The sequence below is a fragment of the Salmo salar genome, chromosome ssa15, assembly GCF_905237065.1.
Source record: "Salmo salar chromosome ssa15, Ssal_v3.1, whole genome shotgun sequence".
In the NCBI taxonomy this organism is placed as follows: Eukaryota; Metazoa; Chordata; class Actinopteri; order Salmoniformes; family Salmonidae; genus Salmo; species Salmo salar.
In genome coordinates, this window is record NC_059456.1 from 14,840,741 (window position 1) to 14,853,034 (window position 12,294).

The 12,294-nt window shown below is 43.7% G+C and overlaps 1 protein-coding gene across 2 annotated transcripts in view; it reads right to left on the reverse strand.

Annotated features, from left to right (window-relative positions):
- Window positions 1-12,294, reverse strand: part of phip (PHIP subunit of CUL4-Ring ligase complex) — a 122,237-nt gene that overhangs the window by 58,981 nt on the left and 50,962 nt on the right. For both annotated transcript variants that reach the window (XM_045695488.1, XM_045695487.1), the window contains exons 15-17: window positions 5,583-5,739; window positions 3,773-3,907; window positions 116-244 (exon numbers count right to left, since the gene is read on the reverse strand). In XM_045695488.1, the coding sequence (XP_045551444.1) occupies window positions 116-244; window positions 3,773-3,907; window positions 5,583-5,739 (421 nt within the window). The remainder of the gene's footprint in view (window positions 1-115; window positions 245-3,772; window positions 3,908-5,582; window positions 5,740-12,294) is intronic.

Here is a 12,294-nt window from a genome sequence, read left to right on the forward strand (position 1 = left end):
AGTAGTAGTAGTAGTGTAGTAGTAGCATTGTAGTAGTAAAAGTAGCTATATAGTAGTGGTGTTATAGTATTGTAGTAGTAATATAGTATAGGAGTAGTAGACTCCTAGTGTGTACCTTGTCATACTTGCTGCTGGATCCGAAGCCGAAGATGAGCAGGTGACCATGTGAGTCTGTAGCAGCGAAGTGCTGTCCATCAGGACTACACTTACAGTCAAACACCGCCCCATGGCCTTGACCTTCAATCTGGAAAACGGGAAAACGTAGAGTAGTTACCATAGATCGGTAAACACTGATCTCCATTCACACTGAATAAAGTAAAGCTCCCTATATTTTCAATGCATTTTTTCTGTCTCGTGCAAAAATAAAAAGGGTGTTTCTGTGAGTTGACCCTCCACTACACCACTGGATAGGGGGTGTTACTGTGAGTTGACCCTCCACTACACCACTGGATAGGGGGTGTCACCGTGAGTTTACCCTCCACTACACCACTGGATAGGGGGTGTTACCGTGAGTTTACCCTCCACTACACCACTGGATAGGGGGTATTAACGTGAGTTTACCCTCCACTAAACCACGAGATAGGGGGTGTTAACATGAGTTTACCCTCCACTACACCACTGGATAGGGGGTGTTACTGTGAGTTTACCCTCCACTACACCACTGGATAGGGGGTGTTACTGTGAGTTTACCCTCCACTACACCACTGGATAGGGGGTGTTACCGTGAGTTTACCCTCCACTACACCACTGGATAGGGGGTGTTACAGTGAGGTTAACCCTCCACTACACCACTGGATAGGGGGTGTTAACGTGAGTTTACCCTCCACTACACCACTGGATAGGGGGTGTTAATGTGAGTTTACCCTCCACTACACCACTGGACAGGGGGTGTTAACGTGAGTTTACCCTCCACTGCACCACTGGATAGGGGGTGTTAACGTGAGTTTACCCTCCACTGGATAGGGGGTGTTACTGTGAGTTTACCCTCCACTACACCACTGGATAGGGGGTGTTAACGTGAGTTTACCCTCCACTACACCACTGGATAGGGGGTGTTAACGTGAGTTTACCCTCCACTACACCACTGGATAGGGGGTGTCACTGTGAGTTTACCCTCCACTACACCACTGGATAGGGGGTGTTACTGTGAGTTTACCCTCCACTACACCACTGGATAGGGGGTGTTACTGTGAGTTTACCCTCCACTACACCACTGGATAGGGGGTGTTAACGTGAGTTTACCCTCCACTGGATAGGGGGTGTTACTGTGAGTTTACCCTCCACTACACCACTGGATAGGGGGTGTTAACGTGAGTTTACCCTCCACTACACCACTGGATAGGGGGTGTTAACGTGAGTTTACCCTCCACTACACCACTGGATAGGGGGTGTTAACGTGAGTTTACCCTCCACTACACCACTGGATAGGAGGTGTTAACGTGAGTTTACCCTCCACTACACCACTGGATAGGGGGTGTTAACGTGAGTTTACCCTCCACTGGATAGGGGGTGTTACTGTGAGTTTACCCTCCACTACACCACTGGATAGGGGGTGTTACCGTGAGTTTACCCTCCACTACACCACTGGATAGGGGGTGTTACCGTGAGTTTACCCTCCACTACACCACTGGATAGGGGGTGTTACCGTGAGTTTACCCTCCACTACACCAGTGGATAGGGGTGTGCCGAGTACTCGGACAAAACAAGTATTGTAACGGGTAAGGATAATTTTCTGAATACGATTATGACAAGTATTTTTTGTAAATGTCCGTCATCGAAAGAAAAAAAATGAATTTATAGACGCCAGCACGCATCTCTCTTTCACTCAAACAGTGTGAAGCGTTGTGTTCTCCAATCTACTTTTGGCTAGTTCGTCGGTCTGTAAAGAAACGGGACGGGGTATCAGTTGAGCCTGCTGCAACGATTGGATTAGAACAAGCAGCTGCTCTCAATTCCCCAGACAGACACTCACGGTTCTGTTACAGTCACTCGTGACAGAGCACAAGTATCCCCTTTGTAGAAAGTTTATTTTGATTGTAGAAATGTTGTGGCATAAGTGTCGGGAGAGAAAAGTTTTGCTCCTCTTGAAAGTGAAACGATACATGGGGCAAGTGAGTTCTCCTACCTTCATCTAAATGTGTCTGTAATAAATGCAGGCAGTAGTAGCCAGCCATGCATTAGGCTACTTATTAACCTATTTCATAGATCATTGAATAGAAATAAGTAAATCATGTGCATTTTCAGCTGTCACTCTCTGAGTGACAGAGCAGTAGTGAAGGAACATAATGATGCTCTCTGAGTGACAGAGCAGTAGTGAAGGAACATAACGATGCTCTCTGAGTGACAGAGCAGTAGTGAAGGAACATAACGATGCTCTCTGAGTGACAGAGCAGTAGTGAAGGAACATAACGATGCTCTCTGAGTGACAGAGCAGTAGTGAAGGAACATAACGATGCTCTCTGAGTGACAGAGCAGTAGTGAAGGAACATAACAATGCTCTCTGAGTGACAGAGCAGTAATGAAGGAACATAACGATGCTCTCTGAGTGACAGAGCAGTAGTGAAGGAACATAACGATGCTCTCTGAGTGACAGAGCAGTAGTGAAGGAACATAACGATGCTCTCTGAGTGACAGAGCAGTAGTGAAGGAACATAATGATGCTCTCTGAGTGACAGAGCAGTAGTGAAGGAACATAACGATGCTCTCTGAGTGACAGAGCAGTAATGAAGGAACATAACGATGCTCTCTGAGTGACAGAGCAGTAGTGAAGGAACATAACGATGCTCTCTGAGTGACAGAGCAGTAGTGAAGGAACATAACGATGCTCTCTGAGTGACAGAGCAGTAGTGAAGGAACATAACGATGCTCTCTGAGTGACAGAGCAGTAGTGAAGGAACATAACGATGCTCTCTGAGTGACAGAGCAGTAGTGAAGGAACATAACAATGCTCTCTGAGTGACAGAGCAGTAATGAAGGAACATAACGATGCTCTCTGAGTGACAGAGCAGTAGTGAAGGAACATAACGATGCTCTCTGAGTGACAGAGCAGTAGTGAAGGAACATAACGATGCTCTCTGAGTGACAGAGCAGTAGTGAAGGAACATAATGATGCTCTCTGAGTGACAGAGCAGTAGTGAAGGAACATAACGATGCTCTCTGAGTGACAGAGCAGTAATGAAGGAACATAACGATGCTCTCTGAGTGACAGAGCAGTAGTGAAGGAACATAACGATGCTCTCTGAGTGACAGAGCAGTAGTGAAGGAACATAACGATGCTCTCTGAGTGACAGAGCAGTAGTGAAGGAACATAACGATGCTCTCTGAGTGACAGAGCAGTAGTGAAGGAACATAACGATGCTCTCTGAGTGACAGAGCAGTAGTGAAGGAACATAACGATGCTCTCTGAGTGACAGAGCAGTAGTGAAGGAACATAACGATGCTCTCTGAGTGACAGAGCAGTAGTGAAGGAACATAACGATGCTCTCTGAGTGACAGAGCAGTAGTGAAGGAACATAACGATGCTCTCTGAGTGACAGAGCAGTAGTGAAGGAACATAACGATGCTCTCTGAGTGACAGAGCAGTAATGTGACCTTGAGGTACAGGCTTCATCGGTATTTAATGTGCACTTCTGTGTTTTCCGATCCTGAGTAAGTCTGATTAAAAGTATCAAGTGTGATAAAATGGATACAATTACAAATACGAGCATGACAATATCAGCACAGCCTTACCCAAAACCATCCCAAAACCATCCCACCTGCCCCCCTGTCTCACCATGTTGAAGTAGGATCGTATCTTGACCCCCCGGGCCAGGTCCCAGACAATGGCGTTCCCATCATGCCCGGCGCTGAACAGGATGCGGGGGTCAAAGGGGTGTGGCTCCAGGACAAACACCTCGTCCTCATGACCCTGGGATCGATCAATGAATGAAATTAGTGTGTGTGTGTGTGTGTGTGTGTGTCTGTGTGTGTGCGTGCGTGTGTGTCTGTGTGTCTGTGTGAGTGTGTGTGTGTGTCTGTGTGAGTGTGCGTATGTGTGTGTGTGTGTGTGTGTGTGCGTGCGTGTGTGTGTGTGTGTCTGTGTGTGTGTGTGTGTGTGTGTGTGTGCGTGTGTCTCTGTGAAAGTGCATGTGCATGTGTGTGTGTGTGTGTGTGTGTGTGTGTGTGTGTGTGTGTGTGTGTGTGTGTGTGTGTGTGTGTGTGTGTGTGCAGTGGTCTAAAGTACTACTTCAGTAGTTTATGGGGTATCTGTACTTTACTATTTATGTTTTTGACAACTTTTACATCACTACATTCCTGAAGAAAATAATGTATTTTTTACTCCATACATTTTCCCTGACATCCAAAAGTACTCGTTACATTTTGAATGTTTAGCAGGACAGGAAACGGTCCAATTCACGCACACAGAACTCACTAAACAGAGAACATCCCTGGTCATCCCTACTGCCTCTGATCTGGAGGACTCACTAAACAGAGAACATCCCTGGTCGTCCCTACTGCCTCTGATTTGGAGGACTCACTAAACAGACAACATCCCTGGTCATCCCTACTGCCTCTGATCTGGAGGACTCACTAAACAGAGAACATCCCTGGTCATCCCTACTGCCTCTGATCTGGTGGACTCACTAAACAGAGAACATCCCTGGTCATCCCTACTGCCTCTGATCCGGAGGCCTCACTAAACAGAGAACATCCCTGGTCATCCCTACTGCCTCTGATCTGGAGGACTCACTAAACAGAGAACATCCCTGGTCATCCCTACTGCCTCTGATCTGGAGGACTCACTAAACAGAGAACATCCCTGGTCATCTCTACTGCCTCTGATCTGGAGGACTCACTAAACAGAGAACATCCCTGGTCATCCCTACTGCCTCTGATCTGGAGGACTCACTAAACAGAGAACATCCCTGGTCATCCCTACTGCCTCTGATCTGGAGGACTCACTAAACAGAGAACATCCCTGGTCATCCCTACCGCCTCTGATCTGGAGGACTCACTAAACAGTGAACATCCCTGGTCATCTCTACTGCCTCTGATCTGGAGGACTCACTAAACAGAGAACATCCCCGGTCATCCCTACTGCCTCTGATCTGGAGGACTCACTAAACAGAGAATATCCCCGGTCATCGCTACTGCCTCTGATCTGGAGGACTCACTAAACAGAGAACATCCCTGGTCATCTCTACTGCCTCTGATCTGGTGGACTCACTAAACACAAATGCTTTGTTTGTAAATGATGTCTGAGTGTTGTTTGGTGTGCCGCTGGTTTGCTTAATATATGGGATGTTTTATTATTCGTACTTTTACTTTTGATACTTAAGTATATTTATAACCAAATACTTTTAGACTTTTACTCAAGTAGTATTTTACTGGGTGAATTTTACTTTTACTTGAGTCCTTTTCTATTAAGGTATCTTTATTTGTACTCGAGTACAAGAATCAGAGCCCCAATTGGGTACTTTTCCACCCCTGTGTGTGTGTGTGTGTGTGTGTTTTTGTGTGTGTGTGTGTGTGTGTGTGTGTGTGTGTGTGTGTGTGTGTGTGTGTGTGTGTGTGTGTGTGTGTGTGTGTGTGTGTGTGTGTACCATCAGTATGTGGATGAGGTTTCCGGTGGTGGAGTTCCAGACTTTGAGCGTCAGGTTGTTGGCGGCGGTGATGACCGTGTTGTCGTGACGATCCCAGGCTACCATGGTAACCTTCAGCTTGGTCACCTTGTCCTCCAGCGGAGGGGGATTGTACTTCCTGGTAGACAGATGACATCACAAGATTAATAATTACATCACAAATCAGAGCTCTAAATTAAGATTTTTCATTTTGGTAGGACAAGGTTAGAAGCACAATAAAATTTAGGAGCACCAGAAAATATATAAATATTTTTATGGATTGTGATATAGCCTTTATGAATTCCATCTACTTCTGAAAGACATGTTGTATAGGCGGATCAACAAATGTTTTTTTTAATCAGAAATTATTGGTTGAATGGCGTTCTAAGGTTCTAAGCGCTGCTTGAGGTTCGCTTCCAGGCTGTGTCACAGACGGTCGTGACCGGGACAAGAGCAGCCCCATAGGGCGGGTTACGGGAAGGTTTGGCAAGCTGACTTCTGTCAGTCAAACGGTGTTTCCACCAACACATTGGTGAGGCTGGCTTCCTGGATAAACGAGCAATGTGTTAAGAAGCACCACGGTTTGGCGGGTCATGTTTCAGAGAACACGTCTCGATCTTCGCCTCTCGAGCCTGTTGGGGAGATGCAGCGATGAGACAAGATCGTTACTAGCGATTGGATATCACGAGATTGGGGAGAAAAATGGGGCAAAATTTAGAACAAAAACATTTCTAATGATTGCTTGGTACCTTCATGTGCATAACATATTCATGTTTCAGATTATATATATTTTTTCCACTTTTTTCTCCCCAATTTCGTGAAAACAATCTTGTCTCATCGCTGCATCTCCCCAACGGGCTCGCAATCATGCGTCTTCCGAAACATGATCCATAAAACCACGCTTCTTAACACCCGCTCACTTAACACGGAAACTAGCTGCACCAATGTGTCTGAGGAAACACTGCTCAACTGACAACTAAAATTAGCCTGCTGGCGCCCGGCCCACCACAAGGAGTCACTAAAACGCGATGAGCCAAGTAAAGCCCCCCCTACGGCCAAGCCCTCAACTAACCTTTTTATTTATTTTTATTTTACCTTTATTTAACTAGGCAAGTCAGTTAAGAACAAATTCTTATTTTCAATGACGGCCTAGGAACAGTGGGTTAACTTCCTTGTTCAGGGGCAGATTTGTACCATGTCAGCTCGGGGATTCGATTTTGCAACCTTTCGGTTACTAGCCCAACGCTCTAACCACTAGGCTACGCTGCCGCCCCTGGACAATGCTGGGCCAATTGTGCGCCGTCCTATGGAACTCCCGGTCACGGCCGATAATGACACAGCCTGAGATCGAACCCGGGTCTGTAGTGACGCCGCGATGCAGTTCCTTAGACCGCTGCGCAACTCGGGATTTTTTATTAATAGATTTTATAAGTGGATAACATTTTTTCTTTGCAAACAGCTATATACAGTGCCTTCCAATAGTATTCATCCCCCTTGGCGTTTTTCCTATTTTGTTGCATTACAACCTGTAATTTAAATAGATTTTTATTTGGATTTCATGTAACGGACATACACAAATTAATCAAAATTGGTGAAGTGAAATTTAAAAAATTACTTGTTTTAAAACATTCTAAAAAATAAAAAACAGAAAAGTGGTGCGTGCATATGTATTCACCCCCTTTGCTATGAAGCCTCTAAATAAGATATTGTGCAACCAATTACCTTCAGAAGTTACATAATTAGTTAAATAAAGTCCACCTGTGTGCAATCTAAGTGTCACATGATCTCAGTATATATACAGCTGTTCTGAAAGGCCTCAGAGTCTGCAACACCACTAAGCAAGGGGCACCATGAAGACCAAGGATCTCTCCAAACATGTCAGGGATAAAGTTGTGGAGAAGTACAGATCAGGGTTGGGTTATAAAAAAAAATATCCAGAACATTGAACATCCCACGGAGCACCATTAAATCCATTATTAAAAAATGGAAAGAATATGGCACCAAAACAAGCCTGCCAAGAGAGGGCCACCCACCAAAACTCACAGACCAGGCAAGGAGGGCATTAATCAGAGATGCAACAAAGAGACTAAAGATAACCCTGACCAAAGATAACAGCGGAGATTAGACTATCTGTTCATAGGACCACTTTAAGCCGTACACGCCACAGAGCTGGGCTTTACGGAAGAGTGGCCAGAAAAAAGACATTGCTTAAAGAAAAAAATAAGCAAACACATTTGGTGTTTGCTAAAAGGCATGTGGGAGACTCCCCAAACATATGGAAGAAGGTACTCTGGTCAGATGAGACTAAAATTGTGCGTTTTGGCCATCAAGGAAAATGCTATGTCTGGCGCAAACCCAACACCTCTCATCACCCTGAGATCACCATCCCCACAGTGAAGCATGGTGGTGGCAGCATCATGCTGTGGGGGTGTAATTCCATCGGCAGGGACTGGGAAACTGGTCAGAATTGAAGGAATGATGGATGGCGCTAAATACAAGGAAATTCTTGAGAAACCTGATTCAGTCTTCCAGAGATTTGAGACTGGGACGGAGGTTCACCTTCCAGCAGGACAATGACCCTAAGCATACTGCTAAAGCAACACTCGAGTGGTTTAAGGGGAAACAATTAAATGTCTTGGAATATCCTAGTCAAAGCCCAGACCTCAATCCAATTGAGAATCTGTGGTATGACTTAAAGATTTCTGTACACCAGCGGAACCCATCCAACTTGAAGAAGTTGGAGCAGTTTTGCCTTGAAGAAAGGGCAAAAATCCCAGTGGCTAGATGTGCCAAGCTTATAGAGACATACACCAAGAAACATGCAGCTGTAATTGCTGCAAAAGGTGCCTCTACAAAGTATTGACTTTCGGGGGGTGAATAGTTATGCACGCTCAAGTTTTCAGTTTTTTTTGTCTTATTTCTTGTTTGTTTCACAATAAAAAATATTTTGCATCTTCAAAGTGGTAGGCATGTTGTGTAAATTAAATGATACAGGGTTGGTATGTGGAATTGGAGACAAGTGGGTGTGGAGTTGCTGTGTGAGAGAGAATGATGGTCAATAAAAGTACATTTGAATGACACTAAGTGGCAGTGTTTTTACAACTAATGCTGGTTTGCCTGAGGCTGATGCCGTGTAGGTGTTTGTACACATGCATATACACACACTCTCATTCAAATAAACACATACAAGAACACACACATACATGTAATAGTGCCAGACATGCACACAAAAATATACAGTTGGCATTGCTGTTATGATTTCAGTTGTCCTTGATGTCCTTTGTTTGTTTTTTTTGCATTGTTGTTTGCTGTTTCTTCTGTCTTTTCCTTTTTTCTCTTTAGTTAATTCTCTTGGTTGTTGGGGCATTGGGGGGTTATTGGGGAAATGGAATTAACTGTATTTTTTCTTTAATTATTTCGGGGGGGTACTCGAATGGTTGAGGGACAGCTATTGGGGAACTGTGGGGGGGATCTTGGAGGGTTGAGGGACAGCTATTGGGGAACTGTGGGGGTATCTTGGAGGGTTGAGGGACAGCTATTGGGGAACTGTGGGGGGGATCTTGGAGGGTTGAGGGACAGCTATTGGGGAACTGTGGGGGGTATCTTGGAGGGTTGAGGGACAGCTATTGGGGAACTGTGGGGGGATCTTGGAGGGTTGAGGGACAGCTATTGGGGAACTGTGGGGCGTATCTTGGAGGGTTGAGGGACAGCTATTGGGGAACTGTGGGGGGATCTTGGAGGGTTGAGGGACAGCTATTGGGGAACTTTGGGGGGGATCTTGGAGGGTTGAGGGACAGCTATTGGGGAACTGTGGGGGGATCTTGGAGGGTTGAGGGACAGCTATTGGGGAACTGTGGGGGGGATCTTGGAGGGTTGAGGGACAGCTATTGGGGAACTGTGGGGGGATCTTGGAGGGTTAGGGTTTCACTAGATTGTGATCATGAAAAAGGAAACTACGACATATATTTTATATCAAGATCATGCACACACACCCTCACACATAAGGATGGCTCTGTTGCGGAAAGACTGATACATGTTTGATAGTGTCTTGATGCTGTATTGTTTGTCCTTCATGTTCTAATACTTGTGCTGCATCAGATGACCTGGCCTCCACAGTCCCCTGACCTCAACCCAATTGAGATGGTTTGGAATGAGTTGGACCGCAGAGTGAAGGAAAAGCAGCCAACAAGTGCTCAGCATATGTCGGAACTCCCTCGAAACTGTTGGAAAAGCATTCCAGGTGAAGCTGGTTGAGAGAATGCCAAGAGTGTGCAAAGCTTTTATCAAGGTAAAAGGTGGCTACTTTCAAATATCTAAAATATATGAACATTTTACATGTATTCAACCTTTATTTAACTACATAAATAACCTTTATTTAACTAACCTTAATTGAACTAGTTAAGAACAAATTCTTATTTACAATGACGGCCTACCCCGGTCAACCCCTAACCCGGACGACGCTGGGCCAATTGTGTGACGCCCTATGGGACTCCCAATCACGGCCGGTTGTGAAACAGCCTGGAACCGAACCAGGGTCTGTAGTGACGCCTCTAGCACTGAGATGCAGTGCCTTAGATCACTGAACCAGGGTCTGTAGTGACGCCTCCAGCACTGAGGTGCAGTGCCTTAGACCACTGAACCAGGGTCTGTAGTGACGCCTCTAGCACTGAGGTGCAGTGCCTTAGACCGCTGAACCAGGGTCTGTAGTGACGCCTCCAGCACTGAGGTGCAGTGCCTTAGACCACTGAACCAGGGTCTGTAGTGACGCCTCTAGCACTGAGATGCAGTGCCTTAGACCGCTGAACCAGGGTCTGTAGTGACGCCTCTAGCACTGAGATGCAGTGCCTTAGACCGCTGAACCAGGGTCTGTAGTGACGCCTCTAGCACTGAGATGCAGTGCCTTAGACCGCTGAACCAGGGTCTGTAGTGACGCCTCTAGCACTGAGATGCAGTACCTTAGACTGCTGAACCAGGGTCTGTAGTGACGCCTCTAGCACTGGGATGCAGTGCCTTAGACCGCTGAACCAGGGTCTGTAGTGACTCCTCCAGCACTGAGATGCAGCGCCTTAGACCGCTGAACCAGGGTCTGTAGTGACGCCGCCAGCACTGAGATGCAGCACCTTAGACCGCTGTGCAACTCGCGAGCAAAAAAATGTATAACACTGTTCTGGTTACTACATGATTCTATATGTTACTACATGATTCCATATGATTCTGTATGTTACTACATGATTCTACATGTTACTACATGATTCTATATGTTACTACATGATTCCATATGATTCTATATGTTACTACGTGATTCTATATGTTACTACATGATTCCATATGATTCTATATGTTACTACATGATTCTACATGTTACTACATGATTCTATATGTTACTACATGATTCCATATTATTCTACATGTTACTACATTATTCTATATGTTACTACATGATTCCATATGATTCTATATGGTACTACATGATTCCCTATGATACTACATGTTACTACATGATTCCCTATGATTCTACATGTTACTACATGATTCCATATGATACTACATGACTCCATATGATTCTACATGTTACTACATGATTCTACATGTTATTACATGATTACATATGATTCTACATGATTCCCTATGATACTACATGTTACTACATGATTATATATGTTACTACATGATTCCATATGATTCTACATGTTACTACATGATTCTACATGATTCTATATGATTCTACATGTTACTACATGTTACTACATGATTCCATATGAGTCCCTATGATACTACATGATTCTATATGATACTACATGATTCCCTATGATACTACATCATTATATGTGTTACTACATGATTCTATATGATTCTATATGTTACTACATGATTCCATATGATTATATATGTTACTACATGATTCTATATGTTACTACATGATTCTATATGATTCTATATGTTACTATATGATTCTATATGTTACTACATGATTCCATATGATTCTATATGTTACTACATTATTCTATATGTTACTACATGATTCCATATGATTCTACATGATTCCATATGATTCTACATGATTCTACATGTTACTACATGATTCTAAATGTTACTACATGATTCTACATGATTCCATATGATTCTACATGATTCTATATGTTACTACACAATTCCATATGATTATACATGTTACTACATGATTCCATGTTACTACATGATTCCATATGATTATACATGATTGTATATGTTACTACATGATTCCATATGTTACTACATGATTCTATATGTTACTACATGATTCTATATGTTACTACATGATTCCATATGATTCTATATGTTACTACATGATTCCATATGATACCATATGATTCTACATGATTCTATATGTTACTACATGATTCTATATATTACTACATGATTCCATATGATTCTATATGTTACTACATCATTCCAAATGATTCCATATGATTCTACATGTTACTACATGATTCTAAATGTTACTACATGATTCCATATGATTCAACATGATTCTACATGATTGTATATGTTACTACATGATTCCATATGTTACTACATGATTCTATATGTTACTACATGATTCCATATGATTCTATATGTTACTACATGATTCCATATGTTTCTATATGTTACTACATGATTCCATATGATACCATATGATTCTACATGATTCTATATGTTACTACATGATTCT